Below are 25184 nucleotides of genomic sequence, written 5' to 3'. Positions count from 1 at the left end.
ACAAGAGCCAGGAGATCCATCCAAGAAGAAGAGGATTAAAACCAGGGAACGGGGAACTAGGGCCAGGAACAGGGAATTTAAAAACATGATGGGAGCAGGCGCTCCGAGGTCAGGACACTGGGGTGAGGGCCTGTGCCTGCTGCCCCTGAAGCCTGGGAGCAGGCGGGCCTTCGGGTGGCCATCTTCCAAAGCTGAGCCCGGAACTCCGGAGACGCCGGATTTATATCACAAAAAAAAAAGGGAGGAGGGATTTTAAGCAGGACAACGGGGTTCATGTCCTGTCTCTTACAAACAGGGCCCTGGGATTGTCCAAGACAATCTGTTTAAGGTCTCTTAAACCTCTTAAAGCAGGGGTCTGTAACCCTGGTCCAGTTACTCCAGGGGTCTGTAACCCCGGTCCACTGACTCCAGGGGGTCTGTAACCCCGGTCCAGTGACTCCAGGGGTCTGTAACCCTGGTGCCCGGTTCATTTAGTTTAACCAGTCACCTGTTTTTAAAGATTGGCAATGGCTGTAAACTATCGATGAATAACAGGAGAAATCTGTTAAACTAAGAGAACTGTGGTCCTTGAGGGTTGAAGAGTAATTTTAAACCTAAACATTCTAAACTACTTAATTTAATAAATTAGCTGTTTGATTTATCAATGGGACTGAATGTTCTTTTAAACTGGCCACTTAGTGGTTTTTAAATCTGACCAGATCAACCTACAGAAGTGTTGGCGCGTCAGCCAAAACATCCGTTGTAACATAACGCACTCCCGTACCGCAACTGGTCTAGGGTAACACGTTTTAAAATAATCGTGTGTCTTAAAATCGAAATAAAAAAACGGTCCAACTGAGATCTTAAAGGATTTTTCAAGGCGAATCGATCCCTGATTGGGTGCTCAACTAGTCGGGTCTGAGACGGAGGGAAGGAGGTGCTGCACAATGGACTTTGTTTAAAGGTTGCGCAAACCTTCCCTTTCGCCTCCCCTACACGTTTTGCGTAACCTCCGCCCTTCACCTCCACCGCTCCATCGGCGGACGCTGTTGGCGCCACGTAAACCTCTTCGCAGAATCTCGGCGGCGTTTCCGCATCAGCCGCAGCCGGAGCGGCGACTCGCTACGCACTTTGCGTAGCTCCGCCACCCGTCTGCCGGGAGCTCTTGCGCGGCCGGGCTTCGTGAATCCCGTCGGCCAAATAATGTTAAATTAAAGGAGGCGTACGGTGGCCGGTGCTGTGCCTGCGGATCCAGAGAGGGGGAAGCGATTGGAGGATTACGGCAGACACTTGACCGGCTGGGTACTGCGGTACGTTGACATTGCGCCGAGAGGGAGGACGGCCGTGTGACGGTGGTCTGATAAGTTATATGCAGCGGAGGGGGGGCGGCGCACTGTTGTCCCGTCCGTCTCTCTGTGTTGTCTTGGCTCGGAGGCGGACAGCCTTGCCTCTGTCTGTTCAAAAACAGCCCCCTGCCTCACCGTCCTCTACCTTGGTCTGCCCGCCGGTGGCCGGTGAGCTGTCCTTCAGCAGGTGAGCGGACAGCGAGTGTACGAGGGCGCCCGCACGTGTGGAGAGCCGTGTGAATCGTGTGCTTGTTGTGGCTTCAGCGTGTCTTTCTGTGATGTTGTGACTTAGGGGAAGGGTCTAGTGTGTGCAGGTTGCGCTCTCTGTGCATAGCTAAATTAGGTATTTTCCAGTGTCTTCCTACTCTGTGTGAGGAGTATATTCTTTTGCATGGAAGAATGAACCTGTTATATGTCAGTAATCCGCTCTCTGTGTGTCACCTACAGTGAATCCAATTAGCTCTGAGGTCACTTTGGGGCTCCTGCTTCTATATTATACAGTCTTAAATATATCAGTTTATATAACATAGCCTTCAGGCAGTCAAGGCTGTCTCTATGGCATAATCGTCTGTCAGGCTGTGTGTCTGTCTTTTATCCTTGTGTTTATATTGTATCCCTGTCTGTCTTTGTTGCTCTGTGATTGGTCAGTTCAGGTTGTGGCTGCCAACTGATTGGCCGGAGCTGGTGGCTGCCATGGCGATGCGGGATCTGGTGGAGGGGGAGTGTGGGGGTGCCAATCCGCTCATGAAGCTGACGGGTCACATGACCCAGGACCGAGAAGGCGGAGCTTGGAGACACAGGGCCACACCCACTGTGAGTCACATGGAGCAGAGACATATTGTTCTGATCTTGGAAGTTTTTCCTCTTATCATAAACGCCTGTCTCTCTCTCCCTCAGATTCCCACTCCTATTGAGATTGCCACTGAAGATGACGTGAGTAAAGTTATTATTAGTCACTTGTTTGAAGTAATTGAAGAAAGAGATGTAGATCGTTCCAATATTACAGGAACAAGAGCAACAGCAGCTGCTCATTATATTTGCCAGCAGCTATATTATCCTGCAACTCACAACTGGCAGCCCCACTGAAGCTCAGCAGGGATGAGCCTGGTCAGTACCTGGATGGGAGACTCCTGGGAAAGATAAGGTTGCTGCTGGAAGAGATGTTAGTGGGACCAGTAGGGGGCGCTCACCCTGAGGTCTGTGTGGGTCCTAATGCCCCAGTATAGTGACGGGGACACTACACTATAAAAAGGCTCCGTCCTTTGGATGAGATGTAAAACCGAGGTCCTGACTCTCTGTGGTCATTAAAGATCCCAGGGTGTTTTTTGAAAAGAGCAGGAGTGTAACCCCGGTGTCCTGGCCAAATTTCCCCCTGGCCTTTACCAGTCATGGCCTCCTAATAATCCCCATCTCTGAACTGGCTTTATCACTCTGCTCTCCTCCCCACTGAGAGCTGGTGTGTGAGGAGAGGACTGGCGCATCATCCAGGTGGGGCTGCACACTGGGGGTGGTGGAGGGGATCCCCATTATCTGTTACGTGTCCCAAAAAGCGCTACAGAAGTGTAAGGATTCAATTGGATTTATTGTTGTAATCACAATGGGTTGCCAGCGTCTCTCTGTCGCCCTCTAGCTGGTTAGCGAGTTCCTGCAGGACGCGGCCCCCCCCCGCCCCCCCCACACCTTCAAGATGGACGACCTGCTGGTGGAGATGCAGCAGATAGACCAGCAGAGCTACAGACAGGCTCCTCAGAGAGGTACCGTCTCTGCTGTCCTGTATCACTCTACCCCAGGCCTGGTCCTGGTGTCTCCCACACCTCCTAATTTCCCACGTTCATTAGATAATTGAATCCTTACTGGATCTAAGATCCAGTTGCTTCATTGGAATATTTGCGTATTGCCTCTGGTCATAAGTTGGCCGATTTTACTTTGCTTATAAAATGCAATGGTTAAGGATCCAACATGTTTAAAAGGGAACTGCAGTCTCAATTTCTTAGACCGGTTATTTATTCTCGTAAATTCATTGACGGAACAATGGATAAATCGTAAACTTTGTGAAAGTGCTGTATAGTCGCCACGTTGTGGCAAACTCGCATTGGAGTTCCCACAAATTGGGATGTTTTGCAGCCCTTCCTGCTCACTAGTCCCAGTAATGACTGATGTGCTGTGATGGATGAGCGAATAGGTACAGGTTGTGCAGCAGACATTTCGCCACAGAAATGTTCCAGCGTGATCTGCAGGCAGAGTGAACCAGTGAGTAGTATTTGTCAGTGGAACCATCTGGAAGTTGAGAGCATTATTTCTCCTGGATTAAAAGAGAGGGATTCACGAGCCTGCTTGTTTAAAGTGTAATAGAGCCGCTTCACCTCACCAGAAGTTTTGTTGTTCTGAATCGCAGAACATGGCGCTGCACAGACCTGGACATTTACTTGTGATGGAAATTGGAGGTTTTACAAGTTACTGTGCACATCTTACTTCCATTGTGGTTTGAAATGCACTCATCAGTGCTGATTCCTTCTAATCCCCGAAATTTAAAAATAGCATTGCAGTTCCCTCTTTGAGAGCTGGGAGAAATCGGTTCAAATCCATCGCGTTATTATGAAGTGAATTGAAGGGATGGATTGTGGAACTGAGGGCGAGCCAGCGGGTGTATGGGGGTCACCAGGCCCAGGACTGCTGTTTCACTGTTTCCCTGTCTGCCAACAGCCCTGTGCTCGGTCGCTGCTTGTCTCACGGGCTACAAGCCAGGCTTGACAGCTAGGATGTGTGGTGCATTGTGGGGAAACAGTAGGCATGTCTTGTTACAAACCAGCTGATACTCTGGGACGTGACCGCAACACCTGGTGTACTAGACATGCACGACAAGGAAGAACAGAGGAGAAAATAAGAGTCAAGTGCATTTGATTTGTGCTTGTAGTTGAATGTGTCCTGAAAGTTTTTCAATATTCTGGCCATTCCTGAGCTGTTAACAGGATCAGAGGATGCATTCTGAAAAGGTATTTGATTGCTTTTGCTCTGCAGGTTCCTGAACACACCCCCTTTTCCTTTTAAGGTGTAATGTTAAATGTAACAATTGATGCCATCTCACTGATTGTTTAGATGTTTCTCTCCTTCTTTCTGTACTTCTGTTTATTTATGAGCTGTCTCTTCTCTTTTCTTCCCCCGCTGTTCCTGATTGGTGGCCCTCTCCGTCCCGGGTGCGCCCGATTGGCGGTTCTCGGCGCAGCCCCGGGGGTGGCGGCCCTGGCTCTGTCGGGCGATTGGGCGGCTGAGTTCCTCAACTCCCCCGACCCCGCCCCCTCCCAGACGCAGGCGGGGCCGAGCGAGACGGCGGACTCTGATTGGACCAGGGAGTTCATAGATGACGGCACAGGTGCGTTGGATCCGTGTGCTGGATTTTGATTCTGTGCTGGTTCGAGAATTGAGACTGGGGACCATCCAAATGCCTGAATCTGCTGTGCGAATGGTAAAATTGAAGTTGGGGGAAGGGATATTGACATTGCACAACACGTTATTTAGTCCTCCTTTACAGATGTAAAGTTCTACAGTTTCCAAAAGTGAAGCGATTACTCAAAGGGTGTGAGATCATCAGTGAGTCCTCTCTTGCAAGAAATTGAGGACTGGCAGTGTGAGGCTTGTGCTTGTAGTCTGGGGACTGTGAGCAACTTCCTTGCCAGGTGTGTTGCTTAAGATGATACTCTTCTGAAAGCCTTCCAGAATGGTTACAAATGAGAGACCAGTCCCCCCCATATGGTCTGTTTGGTGGTTAGTAATTACAGGGGAGCTGTTCTTATATTTTGGGGTTAGAAAGAATCAGGTATTAATGAGTGCATTTCAAACCCCAATAAAGGTAAAATCTTCACCGTGACTTGTAAAACCTCCAATTGACATCACAAAATAGATTATATTTCCAGGTCTGTGCAGCACCATGTTCTACAATTCAGACCGAGGCAACAAAATTTCCAGTGAGGTGAAGCTGCTCTATGATGCTGTAAACAATCAGGCTTGTGAATCCAGCTCTTTTCATCCAGTAGAAATATTGCTCTCGACCATGAGATGATTTTGCTGACAGATAATACTTACTTGTTAACTCTGCCTGCAGATCACGCTGGAACATTTCTGGGGAGAAATATCTGCTGCACAACCTGTACCTATTCGCTCGTCCATCACAGTCATTACAGGGACTAGTGAACAGGAAGGGCCGCAAACCATCTCAATTTGTGGGAACTCGAATGCGAGTTTGCGGCAACATGGCGACTATACAGTATCTTTGTAGTTTTTTTTTCCGCCATCAGTGAATTAATTTTGTTACCGAGATTTAAGAGCCGGTCTGAGAAATGGGGACTGCAGTTCCCCTTCAGTTCACCATCTCACCCGGCCGTTGCTTGAAACAAGGCAGGGGAGCGACTGCCGCCCATCTGCAAAGAGCCGCAGGGGACTCTGGGATTGCCGCTGCTGACGCCGTTTCTCTCTCTCGCTGTCGCTCCCAGACCCGGCCGCGCCTGTGCGCTGGGCAGAGGAGTACCTGGAGCAGTCGGAGGAGAAGCTGTGGCTGGGAGACCTGGGGGAGAAGGAGCAGGACAACGAGTGGTGAGGAGGAGTACCCGCTGACCGGCTGACTGGATGCTGGCTGACCAGATACTGCATCACAATGACACTGACTGGCTGACCGGACACCGGGTGACTGATCAGACAGTGACCAACTGACTGGAGGCTGACCGGCTGTCCAGACGCTGCCCAACTGACTGGACACTGGCTGACAGCACTGCACCACATTAACAGGGAGTGACGGACCAGACATTGACCAGCTGTCTGAACACTGGTTGGACAAATACTGTGCATCACATTAACACTGACTGACCGGACACCAGGTGACTGATCAGAAACCAACCAACTGACGGGATGCCAACCACCGGTCCAGACACTGACCGTCTGACTGGACACTGGCTGATGGCACTGCACCACATTAACATGGAGTGACTGACAAGACACTTACCAGCTGACCAAATACTGCATCACAATGACGCTGACTGGCTGACCGGACACCGGGTGACTGATCAGCCACAGACCAACTGACGGGGTGCTGACCGTCTGTCCAGACACAGTCTTTTAAAATCGCACAGAATGAGATTGAGTCACAGTGTTGACCCCAGTGTCCGGGCTGAATTCTACGTGAAGTGGGCCCCTTCCTAAAAACAACCAACATTGAGATGCGATTAGTTTCTTTTTCCTTTGCTAATGCCCATAGCGGGCATTATGGTGGCAGAGTGCTTGGCATTGCTGCCTCGCAGCACTGGGACCCTGGGTTCAATTCCTGGGGTGCTGTCTGGGTGGAGTTTGCATGTTCTCCCCTGTGGGTTTCCTCCCCCAGTCCTGACATGCTGGTAGTTTAATTGCCCAGGGAAAACTGGCCCTGGTGTGCGTCCCATCCAGAGTCTACCCTGCCTTGCTCCCAGTGCTTGCTGGGATAGACTCCTCCTCCCCAACGACCCTGAATCAAGAGGAGGTTAGAAAATGGATGACACCCTTCACTGATTTTGTTCTTTTCACCATCTCTGGGAGGGGGAAGACCATTTCCCGTGGGAATTGGTGAATAGTTTCCTTTAAGATGGTAATAATGTTTACTTTTCTCTCCCTCCTTCCGGTCAGGACGCGGGAATATCAGGCCGGAGAAGATCTACAGCAAACCGCCAAGCAGCTTCTGGCTAAAGTCAGCGACCCCAAATTACAGAACACAGAGGTCAGTGCCCCTTTTAACAGCCAGTGAGAGGGCAGTGTTTTAGATATACTGATTTGGTTTCATTTTTATTTACCAGGCTCAACTTAACATTGAGTAAGTCGCCCAGTGCGATGCCTGTTGGTGATAATATAATAAAAAACCTGTTCGACAGTCCCATCTCCTCAGACATGGTAGATCTGTCCACTTTCCTACAGCTCTTCTGTGTCCTGTAGGATAAATGTATTTTGCTTGAGTGTCTTTGATGGGCGCTCAGACTGTTAATACGAGATCTCAGCTTGGCTAGATACGGTACTTCTGTGTTTCTGTCTCTTCTGTTTTATGCCTGGTGTTCAGTCACTAAAAAAAAAAAGATTAATGCTCTTGTCCAGGGGTGCACAGTTTAACGTGGCAGAGTCCCACGACAATCCTAATTGTAGGTGTGGTTCTGACGATGAATGATCGTTAACAATGGTGATTTGTTCTCCTCCCCTGATGGCTGTGTAATTCTCTGTTCCCATCTTAGTTTCTGAAGTTTATTAGGCAGATCGGGGAGGGGTCAGTCACCATAGAAACCAGCGAGGTGAGGGAGAGCACTGATAACAGGCAGGCTGAACAGGCACAACACTGGGCTACTAACATCGACCAGGTAGGACCCCTCACACCCAAGCAGAGACTAGAGACGACTCGTTGCTTACAGATAGTACAGCTTCCAGACTACACACTATAGACAGTCCTTCACTATGCAGTCAATCCGCATGGATTTCACCCTACAGATTGCCACTATATAAAGTATGATCTGTCTTATAAACACTGTAAGCTTGATCACATAGAGAATTTACTGTGCAGAACACTGCATGGGCTACAGCATAGAATATACAATATAAACGCAGGACTAAGTACTGTAGTGTTTTCTATATAGATAGGTACTTTATTGACCACTACTGTGGAAGTTTGTCTTTGGCTTCTCCTTTAAAAATATAAAACACACTAGGAAAACATAAAATCATAACAACAGCACATAATACATAAATGGATAGAGGGAGGACTACATTTACACACATTCATTGAGCTGTTTAATTGCAGAGGGGACAAAGGACTTCTTATAAGTGGTTTTATCTGAATACTCCCTGATGAGAGCATTATGAATTGGGAATGGAGTGGGTGTGTGGAGGCAGCTGTGATCTTCCTGGCCATTCTGAGAACTGTATTAGGATATAAATCGCTGAGCTGGGGGATGCTTTTTCCTAATAATTTTTTTCCTGGACAGTTTGGTTTTGCTTTTCAGCCCCAGGTTTCCATACCAAACTGTCCTGTTAAATGCTCTCAACGAGGCTTTTTATAAGCCATCTCTCGGACATTGTGACTGACATTCAAGTTCTGTAGTCTTGGAATTTAAAAACCTCTTTCTTAAAAAAGCTGTCTATATTCTCAGTGAAGCCCAGCCTCTGATCGATATGCGTTCCCAGATATTTCAAGCTATGTTGTTCAATATCTTTTTTAATTTTCCCAGATATTTCAAACTCTAGTTTATAATATACCATATAGACGATGCCCTGTAGATGAAACATGATGTACTGAATAAAGTATATTAGCGTACCGGCTGTGCTGCACACTGTGCAATATCCAGAGATAATGTCAAAGTAGAACTTGTACTTAGACTCAACTTCACCTCCCAAAGACATTCCCTGCCAAATGACTGGCCTCTGGCCCAGTGCACCTGATCAATCAGGGCACCTTTCACTCAACCTGATTCCTGGTGTACCGGCGGAGTTCCCAGTACATGCTCACTTGATAAGATATTGATCCGAACAGTGCCCAGCCACGATCAATACTTTGGCTTCATTCACGAACGGGCTGGATGAGATCCTGGAACCAATTAACAACCAACGACCAAATTAGATGGTGCCTAGCCATCCTCCTTTCGTTTTGTACCTTTTATTATGTCTTCTGTGTGCTGTGTTGTAGAGTGTATATTCTCTAAGGTATGGTCAGCTGTGCGGAATGTGTTTTCTGTGCTGTATAGTCGGTACGGACTGAAATATGCAGGGGACCCTACATCCTGTAACATGCAGGATGGAGTGGTGGGGTTCACTCGGATTACAACCCTAAAACCCTCATTGGCCGCTAACAGGTCCGAAAGTGTTCGTTCTGGGTCAAGTCAATGATTGGGTCCTCAGGAGTTCAAAACCAGATCGGTCTGGGTCCAGTCTCAGTCCAGGACATCTGCACCAGCCTGTACAGAGGTTCGCTTTGGTAGAGCACATGGGCTGTCCTAGAGCCTGTATTCATGGGTCCCAAGCCTGCTGGGGTTCCCCGTGTCTGTTGGCTCTCATTCCATGGGCATGGCTGATGCCCTGCACTGACTCTCGGCTCACCTGTTTCTGCACGTCTAGCCCCAAGTTTTAAGAAGTCCCCTCCCTCCATTTTTTAAAGGTGCTGTTTCCGGCACGCAGTGATGTGCGCGGTCTCTCCTCGCCCTGTAGACCCTCAGCTTGGGCAGGTTGGGGGGGGGCAGGGGGGATCACACCCACTCACGGTGAGCGCTTCTGTCCTTCTGCAGAGGTCCAGCTGTTTCCAGTCTGGCCCTCGCGGCTGTGTGAGAGCAGCTCCCAGATATTGGTCCCTGATGGCCGCCTGTTGGAAATCGCGTTCGAAGCTTTAAGAACTAAAAGCCGGGCACTACACATTTGTGCACTGCAGCCTGGCAGCGCTGGAGCCCTGGGTTCTATTGCTGGGGTGCTGTCTATGTGGAGTTTACATGTTCTCCTCGTGTTTGTGTGGGTTTCTGCTTCTGGGAAAACTGGCCCTGGTGTGTGTGTGTGAGTCTGTTATAATATATTATAAATATAATGTATAATTATTAATTATTATCAGTTAAGAACTTTATAAAGGACCCAGAACTGTTATTGGGAACCCCTGTTCTCAGGCAGAAGTAGTTGAGAGCTCCCAGCTTACCATTTGAATCCGTATCGGACAGACACAGTTCTTGCTCTATTTAGTTTGTCTGGTTCTGTGCGTCCTCACTGTCTTGTCTCAGCTCTCTCCTGTTCTCTGACACACTTTTAAACTGCCTCAACTCCCCCCCAACCCCTGCCCGGTTCCACCCCTCCCACCAAGTTACTTAGACAGATTCACAAGGTCACAGTCACCACAGAAACCAGCGAGGTGAGGAAGGAAACTGATAGCAAGCAGGCTGAACAGGCAAAGAACTGGGCGGCTAATATCAACCAGGTAGGACCCCAAGGGGAGGTGCAGTAGAGCGCTGCATGGATTTGTAGTTTTTTAGATGCTTTTTTTTAGGCTTGTAGTTTGCATTTGTGCTGAGTGAGGTTGGGAGTGAAAGAGATGAGAGGGAGACCGGGATGGAGTGAACAAGAGAGGAAAGAAATTAGGAAAAGTCCGAACGAGAGAATAAAAAACAAAGGCGTCCGCCCCTGTCTCTCTGAGCACCATGCTTGTGTTCTTGCAGTTAATCGCTCTCGGTGTACGTGTCCTGATCTCTCTCTAAGTCTCTGCCCTTCTTTTGAATTTTTCCTCTCTTTCTCAGGTGGAGGTAGAGTCCTGGGTGGATGAGTTCACCACAGGGGGCGCTCTCTCCCCTAACCCTGACTTTGAGAAAGCGAAGGCAGCTGTGGAGGTAACTGGGGAGCCCCACTATCAGAACTGTTCTTGACCGAATCTCTGTGGCCCAACGGACCCACCTGTTATGTGTCTTTCTTATGAAGCCACCTGGTTTAGTGCCCTGAGAGGTTGTACAAGGGTCCAGTTACTTAAAGAGGACTACAGACTGGAGAATACACAAGGGCACTCTGTGAAACTGTGAACCTGTGATGTCCTGTTAACTGCAGAAGAGGACATTATTAACAGCTACAAGTGCAGTTCTTACGCAACACTTGTTTAATTAAGAAGTGAACAGACTGTACTGCCCAGGGCTTGTTAGTGACAGTTAGAAACAACCCTTTTGTGTGAAGTAACTTTCATATATAGTGATTTATAGAAACAGTGATAGGATAAATACTATGATGCGTTACTACTCCTAAGTACCATTAATGGACATATGGCTGCCCAGTGCCATGTGGGATATGTAGTTTGTTAGAGAACTTTCTCTAAGGAACTACATATCCCACATGGCACTGGGCAGCCATATGTCCATTAATGGTACTTAGAATACCATTAACCCATGTAGTTCTTTAGAGAACTACATATCCCATATGGCAATGGGAAGCTATATGTCCATTAATGGTACTTGGAGTAGTATTGCATCATAGTGTCTATCCCATCACTATTTCAGAGATGTGCAGTTTTGTAAGAACTGCAGTTCACATAGTGCCTTTGACCACGTTAGAAAATCCCTACGGGCAGTTCAGGGTTTGCAGTGCAACATGGGAGCTGTAGTTTTTGTCTCCTCTGACATTGTTCCCTGTGACTGTACCTGCAGAGTGACGTGGATTTCTGGGAGAAGCTGCAAGCGGAGTGGGAGGAGATGGCCAAGAGAGACGCCGAGGCTCACCCGTGGCTGAGCGAGTACGACGACCTCATGTCCTCGTCCTATGACAAGGTGTGGCTGACGTGCGTGCATGTGTGCGTGTGTGTGTGTCTTGAGTGCTTCTCCCTCTGGCTCTGTGCAACGCCTGCTTGCTTTGGGGCGCTTTTGATTTTCATTTCCAGTGGAATGCCCGGTGGAGAAGCATGTGATGGGGCACGTGCACTTCTCTGCCGTGGGGCACTGGGGAGTGTTACCAGCGGTAGGGTGTGGAAGTCGCTGGCAGAGGGATGCTGGCTGTTAGACAGTATGTGATTCCCACCTCCGCTGTGTTAGTGCACTGGAGTGGTGGAGTGTTTTGTCTGGAATTAACCCCTCTCTCTGTGTTTACTTGTTAATGCACTGTAGTTTCTGTATTAACCCCTCTGTGTGTGTGCTTGGTAATGCACTGTAGTATCTATAACAATAATGGGGATTACAATAGTCATTACAGTGACTAGTGAGCAGGAAGGGCTGTAATCCCCCTCTATGAATTGTCTTCATTACTCTGCTCTCCTCCCCACTAATAGCTGGTGTGTGGGGAGCGTTCTGGCGCACCATGGCTGCCGTCGCATCATCCAGGTGGGGCTGCACATTGGTGGTGGTAGTGGGAGTCCCCATTACCTGTAAAGTGCTTTGAGTGGAGTGTCCAGTGCTATATAAGTGTAAGCAATTATTATGAATTATTAGTTAACCCCCCTGTGTGTGTGAATTCTTGTTAATGCCCTGCAGTGTCTGTATTAACCCCTCTGTATTAATGCAGTGTATCTGGTTTCACTCTGGTCTCTCTCTGTCTGTCAGGGATACGAGTTTGAGCAGGACAACCCCTACCTCTCGCACCCGGACCCACTGGCGGAGGGCGTGAAGAAGCTGGAGCGCGGAGACATTCCCGGGGCAGTGAGGCTGTTTGAGAGCGCCGTGCAGAGAGAGCCCAACAACCAGCTGGTACTGAGGGGGGCGCTGTGTCTGCAGCAGGGGTGTTTACAGTGTTTAAAGGGGAACTGCCGTCCCAGTTTCTCAGACCAGTTATGAACTTTCAGGAGCAGGATAAATTCAGTGACGGTATGAAAAAAATGGGACAAAATCGTTAACTTTGTGAAAGTACTGTAGGTCGTCCTGTCGACGCCACTCACATTCAAGTTCCCTCGAATTGCTACGTGAGTCAGACCTTCCTGCTCACTAGTCACCATTAGGACTAATGTAATGTGATGGATGAATGAGCGCGTACAGGTGGTGCAGTAGATATTTCACTGCAGAAAAATGTTCCAGCGTGATCTGCTGCAGAGTGATCTTGCTGCAAGTAGTATTTATCAGCAAAGCCATCTGTAAGTCGAAAACGTAATTTCTGTTGGATTAAAAGAGAGGGATTCACAAGCCTGCTTGTTTACTCTGTAATAGAGCCGCTTCACCTCACCGGAAGTTTTGTTACCTTGTTCTGAATCGCAGGACATGGTGCTGCGCAGACCTGGAAATTGAATCTATTTTGGGATGTAAATTGGAGGTTTTACAAGTTACTACGTGACTTTTACTTTCATTGTTGTCTGAAATGCACTCATCAGTGCTGATTCTTTCTAACCCCCGAAATATGAAAATAGAGTTGCAGTTCCTCTTTAAACAGCACGGGACTTGGTCTGACACCGTCCCACCTTCTTTCTTTCTCTCTCTCCCTTAGGCTTGGCAGTACTTGGGCACCTCCCAGGCGGAGAATGAGCAGGAATTTGCGGCCATCAGCGCCCTCCGCAGGTACAACGCAGGCACTGCAGCACCCGCTAAAACGAAGAACTCGAATTCAGATCTCGTCGCGAGTTCCTCACTAGCAAAGCCCATGCGCTCGTGGCGGGTTAAAAAAAAAGATGAGGACACCAGTCTCAAAAGAAAGAGAGAATTTGAGCCGATACCTTAACTTCCGTTGAGAAACGGCGAGATGAGCTGCGGGGGTGAATTAGCTCCTCACTAACGAGCGCGAAGGGCTGATCTCTGTGGGGCGGACTGTTCTCTGTGGCATTGCTTTCCCTTTTTGGATTTGCCAGTTGTTATTCCTGCTCAATTTGACATCTGCGCTTCCCCGCAAGGGGGCAGACTCGTCTTTTAAGGCATCGCCTAGGCAGGATGGGGTCAACGTACCGGTGGGAGGGAGGGGGTGGCTGGTTGGAGGAGAGGGGACGCCTCGACGACGGCCAACGCGCCGGACACGGTGCCGCTGAGAGTGTCGCTGCAGACTTATCACTCCCCGACCCCTTGCGGGGCTCGACTAGCCTTGTCTGCGCCACACTCCTCTTGCGGGGCAAAGCTGGGAAAGACATTGAAAGGCATGTCTCCCCCACCAGAGTGCCTCTGGGAAGCTTTTCTCTACTGTCTCGACGAAACCGTCCTGTAAAACGTTCTGCCCTCAAGGCCCGATCGCTGCCCTGCAGTGTAAATACCCCCCAGTGGAAACTTCAACTTCTTCCTTTTAGGATTAGTGAAGGGCGGCATGGTGGCACAGCTGCCTGAGCATTGCTGCCTCGCAGAGCTGGGGCCCCGGGTTCAGTTCCTGGGGTGCTGTCTGTGTGGAGTTTGCATGTTCTCCCTCTGTTTGCATGGGCTTTCCTCCAGGTGCTCCAGTTCCTCCCAAGGTCCACACACATGCTGGTGGGTTAAAAACTAGCTCTAGCGCAGGAGTGGGAGTCTGTGTGTGCCCGGCGAAGGACGGGCGTCCCATCCAGGCTGTACCCCACCTTGTGCCTGCTGCTTGCCAGGATAGGCTCTGGCTGCACCCCTGAATTTGAAGGAGCAGCTAGAAAATGGATGGATGGGTGGAAGATGAGTGAAAACGCCCATCAGTGCCTTCAGCTGTGTCTGTTGACCTCGTCCTGTTAAACCCTGAAACTAGTGCTTTTTCTGCATGACATTAATGTGGTACTATACCGCTATGGTAATGCTATATAATATGGTTATATATTTTGTATATGGAATATATTGTGGTAATATGGTAATATAATATGATATTATATAATAAGATAATTATTACACTCATACTCCAGTATCCAAACCTAGTTTGTTCCTGAAAATCTGTTTGGAAGGCGGGAGATTGTCAAATCGAAAATAATAATTCCATTATTTCTTCCTCCCCTGTTCTGACCCGAAGACAAGTTTACTCAAAAACCCCCCTAAACATACCATCCAGATCATTATAGCAAGCTCGGTGAACAGCGCAGTTCTACTCAAATAAGCCAGCTACATACGATACAGATATCATATTTACATTTTTCATTCTTTTGTAATAGATCACTATCCAAGCGATCGGCTAGAACGATGCGCGTATTGTTGTTGACTATGATGCTAAAGAATCTTTTTCTCTTCCTACCTGTGCTAACTCCATACATATTTATGAATTATAATTATCTGTCCATAATAAATAGCCATATACAGATAATATTATTAATACCCATAAGGCCGTAGTTGTAAACGAAGTAATCTGTATTCAGTTTAAATACCACAGGTTTAAGTAATTAATAGGAGTCGCTGCCTGGGGAAAAAAGCTGTTATATGTAAAACAGCTTTTATATGATAAAAAATCTATAATATATAATATACAATATGATGATTATACAATATTATATATGGTAATATAATATGGTGATGCTATATAATGGTAATGTGGTATTCAGAGCTGTGTGCTGTACTGCAGATCCAGTCTGGTATTGAGCTCTGCTGTCGTTGAAACGGTGTCGGCCGCGGTATTGACTCATGCGGCGCCCGCCCTCCCTCCCGCAGGTGTATCCAGCTGAAGAGCGACAACCTGGTGGCGCTCATGGCCCTGGCGGTCAGCTTCACCAACGAGTCGCTGCACAAGCAGGCCTGCGAGACGCTGCGCGACTGGCTGGCCCAGAACCCCAAATACCGCCACCTGGTGGACAGAGCCAGGGAGGGCGGCGGCGGCGGCGGCGGCGACCGGGCCAGGGACCGCGAGAGGGAGAGGTTCGGCTCCCTACTGCCCGAGTGAGTCCCCCCCCCCCCTCGTTCTAGGGTAGCGCCCCCTAACCCTGGAAGAGGTGTGAGTGGGGCCAGCAGGGGGCGCTCACCCTGCAGTCCATGTGGGTCCTAATGCCCCAGTATAGTGACGGGGACACTATACTGTAAACAGGTGCCGTCCTTCGGATGAGTGTAAAACCGAGGTCCTGACTCTCTGTGGTCATTAAAAATCCCAGGGTGCTTCTCGAAAAGAGTAGGGGTGTAACCCCGGTATCCTGGCCAAATTTCCAATTGGCCCTTACCCATCATGGCCTCTTAATAATCCCCATCTCTGAACTGGCTTCATCACTCTGCTCTCCTCCCCACTGATAGCTGATGTGTGGGGAGTGTTCTGGCGCACTCTGGCTGCCGTCGCATCATCCAGGTGGGGCTGCACACTGGGGGTGGTGGAGGGGAGTCCCCATGACCTGTAAAGAGCTTTGAGTGGAGTGTCCAGAAAAGCGCTATAGAAGTGTAAGCAATTATTATTATTATTATAACCTTGACTGCACCCAGTGCCCTTATCAAAGAGCGTTGAAGTGGTTTGTGTTTTTCGATCTTTTACCTTCTGAAACCATGTGGGCATCTTGTCCCCCCAGAGGTACAAACCTCTGCTCCACAGTCCTCAAATTACTATGCAAATGATGGAAAGAATGGTATATGTATTGCTGTCAGATTCATTTCAATTCAATAAAACATTAAAATATAGTTTTATAGAAGATAAGTGCTTTGTGTGAGAAAACTGGGTCAATTCAAGCTTTCAATCAAGTATGCAAATGAGAGAAATGAGTGGCTGTACCAGCCAATCAGAATGCTCCATGTTTCTACCTACCCTTTGCTGCTCCTTAAAGATCAATTTTGTCTTTTTATTCTGCATCAGGTAATCTTCTTAACATTTTCCTGAAAGTGGTACTTTATCAAGATGTCTTCCAGCAGCTTTATTGTTAAAGTTATTTTGATTTTGAAGGTACTTCAAAATCGTTCATCTTCTGTTAACATACTAGATGTTTCAGAAAATAGAGCTACTTGTTAAGATTCTTTTTTGTATGCATGCCGTCAGAATTGCCATCACTGGAGATTGGTAATCGATACCTCGTGTCTGTTCCTTTTTGTCTTCATGTGGTCAGAATTGCGATCATTAGCAATCAGTAATCGACACCTTGTGTCTGACAGGACCCTGTTCTCAGAGGTGCAGGCTCTCTTCCTGACGGCGGTGAACTCCGACCCTGGGGAGGTGGACCCCGATGTCCAGTGTGGGCTGGGGGTCCTGTTCAACCTGAGCGGAGAATTCGACAAGGCAGTGGACTGCTTCAACACCGCGCTGAGCGTGAGGCCGCAGGTACTAGAAGATCTTTAAACACGGCGCTGCATGTTCTGATCATACTCACTGTGAATGTACTGTATGAATTAATACTGCCAGACTATTAGAAAACACTGTGATTAGCCTGTGCATGCATACTCTGTACAAGACGAGCCCTATCTCTGTAGTAACACATGACGGGCTGAAGGAATTTAACCTTTTTAGTCTTGACCAGTGGAGACTATGAGGGGATCTGATGTATAAAAGTATTGGAAATGTCAGGCTTCCTCAGAATCAACACTGTAACACGAACCAAGAGGAACCATGTGGAGGTGGAACAACAAGGAACTGCATTTAAAACTGAAGACGGGGAAGTACCTTTAAAACTGAGAACCGGAGGCACTTTTTTACATAAAGAGTTGTGGGAGTGGGGAACAACTAAGGAACAAGTTGTCCAGCCATGTTGTTGCAGTGGATTTTGTGAGGATTTCCTGGGTCGGTGAGCTCTGATCTAGATGGACTCCTCTCGTTTGTAACTGTGCTTTTTTTCCCTTTATCCCTCAGGACTACCTTCTGTGGAACAAGCTGGGTGCCACGCTGGCCAACGGCAGCCGGTCAGAAGAGGCTGTCGCCGCCTACAGGAGAGCACTGGAACTGCAGCCAGGTTTCATCAGAAGCCGCTACAATCTGGGGATTAGCTGTGTCAACCTGGGAGCACACAGGTAAGCCACATGTGTTAAGGGGGAACTGCGATGCAATTTTTGCATTATTCGTGGTTATAAAGAATCAGGACTGATGAGTGCATTTCAAGCCACAATGAAAGTAAAGTGTACACAGTAACTTGTAAAACCTCCAATTTACATCACAAAATAGACAAAAGTTCCAGGTCTGCACAGCACCACGTTTTGCCATTCAGAACGAGCCAACAAAACTTAGTGAGATAAGGCGGCCCTATTACACTGTAAACAAGCAGACTTGTGAATCCCTCTCTTTTAATCCCATAGAAATATTGCTCTCCACTTCCAGACAGATTTGCTGACAAATACTACTTGTTAACTCTGCCTGCAGATCACGCAGGAACATTTCTGCGGTGAAATGTCTGCTACACAACCTGTACTTATTCTCTCGTACAACATCTTACATTAGTCATTACAGGGACTAGTGAGCAGGAAGGGCTGCTTCACATCGCAGTTCATGGGAACTCGAATGTGAGTTTACGACAGCATGGCAACTTACAGTACTTTTCACAAAGTTCCCTGGATTTCACGCTTAATTTGACATTTGTACATTCTATTTCAATGAATTAATTTTGTTTCTGACATTTAATAACTGGTCTGAGAAACTGGAACTCCAGTTCCTCTTGAACAGTGTAGGAATTGTCTCCAATGTGTGTGCTGTGATTACCGTGTGTTGCTTTAAGGAGTTGAATCTGTGCCGGCGGGTGTTGCTAGTCTGTTTAGGGGTGTTTACTACTGTTTTCTCTTTGTTAGCTTTTCTCTCTCTCTCGTTGCTAGGGAAGCTGTGGAGCACTTCCTGGAGGCGCTTTCTCTCCAGCGGGCGGCGCAGGAAGGGGCGGGGCCTGTGCCGGGGGCGGGACCCCGCGGGGGCGGGGCTGCCATGTCGGAGAACATCTGGTCCACGCTGCGCATGGCGCTGAGCATGCTGGGAGAGAGCGAGCTGTATGCGGCGGCCGACAGCCGCGACCTGGACACGCTGCTTAGAGCGTTCGGCCTGCGAGAGAAGGAGGGGGACTGAGAGAGGGGGGCGGGGGCGGGGGGGCAGATACTGTGTGAGTGTTTCGTCCGAGGAGGAGGGTGCGCGAGTGGGACAGTGGGGCGAGGAGGAGGAAGAGGGGGGCGAGAGGGAGACGACGGCGGTGAGGGGTGGGGACGTTAGCGGGGACAGGCAGGGGAAGGCCGGTGTCTCGTTGCCATGGAGCACACCTGAAGACAGACCTAAACTGGCTGCAGTAGAACTCCAGTTAATTTTCCAAACGTGGTGTTTTCCATTATTTTTAGAGCTCTGTCGTAAAGCAGCAGTTGTGTATCCATAGATGTAATTCCAGGAGAGACAGTGGGACAGGAGAGACAGTAAGACAGGAGGAGGAGGAGAGAAAGTGGGACAGGAGGAGGAGGAGAGAAAGTGGGACAGGAGACAGTAAGATAGGGGGAGAAGGAGAGACAGTAAGACAGGAGGAGAAGGAGAGACAGTAAGACAGGAGGAGGAGAGAGACAGTGGGACAGGAGAGACAGTAAGACAAGATGGGAGGAGAGGAAGACAGGAGAGAGTAGCAGGACTCTTAACGGTTGGGCACAGTCACTGAGGGGAGAGGGGGGTGAACTCTCCCTCTCTCGGTGTATTTTAATTTCAGCATCATTAGGCCATGCTCTTGTAATATAAACTTGTTCATTTGTAAATGGAATTCTGCCACCTATTGTAAAATACAGTGCAAAATAATGGTACATAATAAAAAGGAATTCAATTCATACCGACATCTGTGTCACACGGTGTGTCACTATTACAGCTTCTTAAAAAGGAGTCCGTCTGCATTCTTGGAGCTCATCATTAATTAACTCTTCTTTCCTGAGCTGATTACCTTCTGTGTGGAGTCTGCATGTTCCAGGGAATTGTCGGGCCGCCCAGTTTCCTTCCTTCCACCTTTCAGACGTGTGCTGGCCAGGATAATCAGTGTCTCCGTATTGTCTTTATGGATTTGTTTACCAGCCAGAGTGCGGTCTAGTCTGTCACCCAGGTGATGCTTTTGTGAAAGCCTATTTCCAGGAATAAGCGGCTGTCTGATACTGGAGGAATGCGGAAAAAAGCAGAATTTAATACTGCAGGAGAAAAAAAAAAAACGTTTTTAAGAGGTGTTCTTCTGCAAATGGCTGCCAGCAGCCATATCACTCTGCAATTCACAACAGGCAGCCCCACTGGAGCTCAGCAGTGTGAGCCTGGTCAGTACCTGGATGGGAGACTCCTGGGAAAGCTAAGGCTGCTGCTGGAAGAGGTGTTAGTGGGGCCAGCAGGGGGCAACCGCTGTCCTTCGGATGAGACGTAAAACCGAGGTCCTGACTCTCTGTGGTCATTAAAAATCCCAGGGCGTTTCTCGAAAAGAGTAGAGGTGTAACCCCGGCGTCCTGGCCAAATTTCCCATTGGCTCTTACCAATCATGGCCTCTTAATAATCCCCCACTATGAATTGGCACATCATTCTGCTCTCCTCCCCACTGAGAGCTGGTGTGTGGGGAGTGATCTGGTGCACAATGGCTGCCGTCGCATCATCCAGGTGGGGCTGCACACTGGTGGTGGTGGAGGGGATCCCCATTACCTGTAAAGCACTTTGAGTGGAGTGTCCAGAAAAGAGCTATATAAGTGTAAGCAATTATTATTATTATTATTATTATTATTATTATTTAAGTGTAAATGTGGTGGCTGTTGAATCTCTCTTGGGTTTGCAAATACAAAATTCTTGGAGTGATGGAAAACCTAGTTTTTGAAAATACAGAATCAAATGTCTAACGACTTATTAAGGTGATTAAGGTTTTTCGCATGTTTAACTTGACTGTCGATCTCCGGAGTTTCTTGTCGCCATTTTGGCTCATATTGCCCCCTCCTAAATCTGCTTTGAGCCAAAATGGCTGCGAGTCTCTACAAGGGCTTGCGCAACAGCCGCAAAGGCGGGGCGGGGCTGGAGCTGAAGTGGGGCGTTCCCTGTCCCAAAGAGAGTCGTCGATCTTCCAGTTGCAGCCAATCGGGTTGTGAAGAGGGGCGGGACCGGACTACGATTGGCCGGTTTGAAAAAAGCAGGATGTAACGTTCCGCGAATTCAAAAAAGGCAGAGAGCTTTATTTGTGTGGTAACAGAGAGAAATTCTAGGGACTGTGGAGTTATCTGACCGTGGCGTGTGAGTAGTCTACAGGTTGGGAGTCACGCGAACGGGTAACAGAAGAAGCAAGGGGAAAACCAGGTAAATATGGCAAAAAGAGACCAATAAATAGACATGTTTTGCAGAACAGACGCTAATCAAAAGCAAAATGAGACAAGCAACGCAAGTCTCTTTTCAGACTGAGATTGAGAAGATAAATGCGATCAGGTTGTCGAATGACCAAGGTCCTGCGAAAATAAACTGTTGTGTAGCTGTGTTAGAGTTTACGTGTAAACTGCAGGCTGTCTTTTTGTGTATCTTTCAGAAAAGTGTCATTTTCCTAATACTTATACTGAAGAAACACTCCTGCCTTGAGTCTCTTTACGGTTGAGCGGTACGAAGTGGTTGTGCTGCGTCTGGACTCCGACTCTCTTTACTGCACATTAAGGTGCTCTGTCCTTGTTTTGAATTGGATCAGAGGTCAAAATGGGCACCAGCGAGAGCAAGGTCGCTGTGGCAACACCCAAACTGGAGCCCCCCAGCCGGCCCGTGAGGAACAAGCACCTTCAGAGCGTGATCGACCCTCGCTCCCCCAGTGCTGGTATTGACAGAACACCGATCCAGGTGAGAGAAGCAGGATAGGGGCAGGTATTTCCTATTGCTGGGTCTCAGGTCCAGGTGAGAGAAGCAGGACAGTGACACAGGTATTCTATACTGTTGATGGGTCTCAGGTCCAGGTGATAGAAGCAGGACAGTGACACAGGTATTCTATACTGCTGATGGGTCTCAGGTCCTGGTGAGAGAAGCAGGACAGTGACACAGGTATTCTATACTGCTGATGGGTCTCTGATACAGGTGAGAGAAGCAGGACAGTGACTCAGGTATTATATACTGCTGATGGGTCTCTGATACAGGTGATAGAAGCAGGACAGTGACTCAGGTATTCTATACTGCTGATGGGTCTCAGGTCCAGGTGAGAGAAGCAGGACAGTGACACAGGTATTCTATACTGCTGATGGGTCTCAGGTCCAGGTGAGAGAAGCAGGACAGTGACACAGGTATTCTATACTGCTGATGGGTCTCTGATACAGGTGAGAGAAGCAGGACAGTGACTCAGGTATTATATACTGCTGATGGGTCTCTGATACAGGTGATAGAAGCAGGACAGTGACTCAGGTATTATATACTGCTGATGGGTCTCAGGTCCAGGTGATAGAAGCGGGACAGTGACACAGGTATTCTATACTGCGTATGGGTCTTCTTGTAAAGGATGCAGTTTTTTCCTCAAAGGGTTGTGGGACAATGGAAACATGCACCCCAGCCCTGTTGTCGAAGCTGATACCCTCACATCCTTTAAGGAACGATTGAATATCATGGGGATGAACAGCATCTTGTTTGTAACCTTGTGTCCTTCAGATCACGTTGATCTTGACACCTTATGCCTCTAAAGGCATTAATTAGCTGAATTTAAGTGAAGCCCAGAAGACCTGAAAGGTGTGCAGTACAGGGTTCCTTCTGTGTTTCAGGTGGGTGCTGTCAGCAGCCTCACCCCTGTGAGGGGGGGGCTCTCTGAGGGTGCAGTCCTGGAAGACGACCCCCGCTCCCCCACGCTTGGTATTTCCCGCACCCCGATGAAAGATATCATGGCAGGTAGGAGTGTACCACTGTTGAGGAAGGACGGGGGCGGGGAGATGGCAAAATCACTCTGTGTGTGTGCAGTGGTAATAGACACCGTTATCTCTCCATTTCAGCTACGGTGACCTCCTTCGTTCGGCGGCTGAACGATCTCTTCCTCGACGAGGAAGGCAGGGCAGAGGAGGGCGCCCCCAAAACGGTCCCACGAGATCCCTACCCTGGGGTGCAGGACGAGCCCTTTGTGGCCCCACCGGCCCTTTCTGAAACCCCCCAACTGGATTCTCCGGGGGCCGTACCCCAAAACCTACAGGCGGGGGCACAAGTGTGCCGTGAGCCCTCCCGATTCGGTTGCGGCTCGCCCGCGAAAGACGTTCCTCGTTTCCAGACACCCCTCCTGCCGGGAAGCTTGGGAATTGATGCCGGAGTTCTACAGACATCTCATGTGCTGAACAGTCCTGAACCAGACAAGATGGAAAACCCTGAGCCAATGGGAGAGCCTGCAGGACCAGAAATAGGGGAGCTCATGGAGTGTGGCGGGAGAGAGACCAAAGACGGGGTGCCCAGGGAGGGGAACGAGTCATCCGAGTCGGGGTGTGAGCAGCCTCAAAGCCAAGAAATGGGGTTACACCTTGAGTCCTGCCCCCCCTTTGGTAGCGGCCTCCAGCAGAGTGTGCCCCAAAACGGGGAAGAGGAGGCTCCCCCTCTTCCAAGCTCAACTTCTCCAAGAAATGCCACGGTCTCTGGTGCAGAACCCCAAAGCTGTGAAACGGAGCCGCACCTGGCATCCCAACGTCCCGACAATTCCGGGGTCGGCTCTGACGTGGCGAAGGCGGAAGGCGGGAAACCCGCCGGCTGTCAAGATGGTCACCTCGCCTTGCGGCCACAGTGGCTGAGGTCGGGTTTTGGGGTAACGGGGAAGGGGGTCCCCCCAGAGAGCCACAGGGCGGTCCCACAGGATTCGAACCGAACGCCAGACAGGGCCACGGCGGGACATCGGGGAGCAAAGCATGCTGGGAGTGGCGTTAAGGACCGGGCGTCACGTTGCAAGAAAGGTGGGGGATCAGGAAGTGTCCAGGGACTCTGACCGTCATGTGTGTCTGCTGCAGGCAGCAGGCAAGTATGCCCGTGATAACCACTGTCTCCGTTTCTCTCTCTCTCTCAGAGAAGACTACCAAAGTGCTGCTGGGTGAGGGCCGCTCTCCACTGCAGATTCTGAAAGAGACCAACTCACCTCGGGAAAGACCGCTGCAGGTAACTCTTGGACTGCTGTCCCACACCATAGCTCAGAGTCGGCAGGCCATATTTTGGTTTTGAACCAGAGTTATGCTTCTGGTTACCTGCTGAGGACAGATTTCACCAACCCTGGTCCCGGAGAGGCCCGGTCCAGTGACTCCAGGGGTCTGTAACCCCAGTCCTTAATGATCTTTAACATACTTGATTTAACAAATCGCCTGATCGCGATGAGGACTCTTCAGGACTAGGGTTGGAAATCTCTCTTCTTGAGTTTCTCTCAGTTTCATCAGTTGCTGGTCCGTTCACAACATACCTCACCCTGGGGACAAGACCATTTGCTTCTCACAGGAATTAGTCACAGAACTGGTCCCACGGGAATAGGAAATACCAGGAGGTTTTCGTTTTGCCTAATCCTTGTGATTTGAGAGTTTGGAGGACGAGTAACTTCCAGTAGTAAAAAAGCAGAGGCTTCATACTCCGTTCCTGGAGAGCCTTATCTCTGTGATCAATTAAGTAATTCAGAAATGTTTGTTAGCAAAGATCAAAATATCCTTCAGCCCTCATGGAACAGTGTTCCCTTTCAGCAAAATATTACTTGTTTAATTGAGCAACTTGAGCAACAAGTTACTCGGTTTTCAATAACAGGTGATGAAGGGTGAGCTGCAAGAATAAGTCAGTCAGGGCTCTCCAGGCCCAAGGTTGGAAGTTCTTGAACTAGGCTGCCATATTCTCTAGATCAGGCTCCCTGTGCTTTTCGTTCTTGTGTCGGGCTATCTAAAAATGTTCAGTAAAGTCCTTCAGTCCAAAATGCAGTGAACTTACAATAACCACACAGCTGGCTACAATTGTGAAGATCACATCACTAAAAACTGCCCGTCTAGTGCATGAAGATAACGACTACAGGAAATGAACATGTATGCAAATGGACTTTTTAAAAAAGAACCTGTAAAACAGATCTCTTTAAATTATAAACACCTGAAGACCTGGCTGGAGCTGTTAAACTGGTCCGGTTAAGCAAAAAAAAAAAAGAGCTCATTTGGGTTACGAGCTCAGCTGGACTGAAAATCTGGAGACCGTGGTCCTCCAGAACTAGGACTGGAGATCTGCAGGTCTACCAATGCCTTAGGTTTTGTTCGTTACATGTGATTACAGGGCTGTGCTAACAGTGAACACTGTGCTCTTTCCCTGTTTTCAGATGAAGAAACAGCCCCCTCTGCTGGTCAGAGAAGGAAGGGTCACCCCTGACAGGCACAGTCAGGCTGCAACACTGAATAAGGAGAATCGGATGAGGTAGTCGGGGAGAGAAAGATGAACAGATAGTGCCTGATGGGGAGACAGAGGTGTGCCCCTCTGTCATTAACACTACACAAGCTCTTGGCCTCCACATCCACGTCTCTAAATATGTTCTGCTCTTTATCAAGAAGTCCTGTTAGTCGTAGCTCTGTGCGTCCTGATTCTCTCCCACTGCCTTTGCTGGGATCTTTCTCTGTGTCAAGTCAGTCTTTGTCTTTTTAATTCGAGTTGTAAATAAACAAATCCTGTAAATAAACTCCTTCCGAGATTGACCGTTTCGACTTGCCTGCACCTCGTGTCCGG

General features: G+C 48.8%; 2 protein-coding genes across 10 annotated transcripts; both read left to right on the top strand.

Moving 5' to 3' along the window:
- Positions 1–875: 875 nt before the first annotated feature.
- On the top strand, positions 876–19348 carry pex5 (peroxisomal biogenesis factor 5). 9 transcript variants are annotated; one of them, XM_069182381.1, is made up of 17 exons: positions 1347–1512; positions 1979–2138; positions 2223–2258; positions 2956–3079; positions 4549–4695; positions 5813–5912; positions 6972–7062; positions 7565–7687; positions 10159–10272; positions 10589–10678; positions 11480–11599; positions 12365–12508; positions 13236–13306; positions 15320–15544; positions 16730–16895; positions 17421–17578; positions 18371–19348. In XM_069182381.1, exons 1-17 carry the CDS (start codon positions 1349–1351, stop codon positions 18609–18611), a joined length of 2274 nt encoding a protein of 757 aa, XP_069038482.1. In that variant the 5' UTR covers positions 1347–1348; the 3' UTR covers positions 18612–19348. The 9 variants fall into 9 exon arrangements, with proteins under 9 accessions (XP_069038488.1, XP_069038487.1, XP_069038485.1 ...); XM_069182387.1 differs by lacking the exon at positions 1347–1512 and adding an exon at positions 876–1289 and having other exon boundaries at positions 1979–2258; XM_069182386.1 differs by lacking the exon at positions 1347–1512 and adding an exon at positions 876–1289 and having other exon boundaries at positions 1974–2258.
- Positions 19349–20671: 1323 nt separating this feature from the next.
- Positions 20672–25153, top strand: cdca3 (cell division cycle associated 3). The gene is made up of 6 exons (XM_015337879.2): positions 20672–20822; positions 21199–21344; positions 22247–22370; positions 22472–23407; positions 23518–23606; positions 24784–25153. The coding sequence occupies exons 2-6, from the start codon at positions 21207–21209 to the stop codon at positions 24880–24882; spliced, it is 1386 nt and encodes a 461-aa protein (XP_015193365.2). The 5' UTR covers positions 20672–20822; positions 21199–21206; the 3' UTR covers positions 24883–25153.
- Positions 25154–25184: the final 31 nt, after the last annotated feature.

The sequence above is a fragment of the Lepisosteus oculatus genome, chromosome 23, assembly GCF_040954835.1.
Source record: "Lepisosteus oculatus isolate fLepOcu1 chromosome 23, fLepOcu1.hap2, whole genome shotgun sequence".
Classification (NCBI taxonomy): Eukaryota; Metazoa; Chordata; class Actinopteri; order Semionotiformes; family Lepisosteidae; genus Lepisosteus; species Lepisosteus oculatus.
Note: the sequence above shows the minus strand (reverse complement) of the source record. Positions and strands in the feature narration are given on the sequence as shown.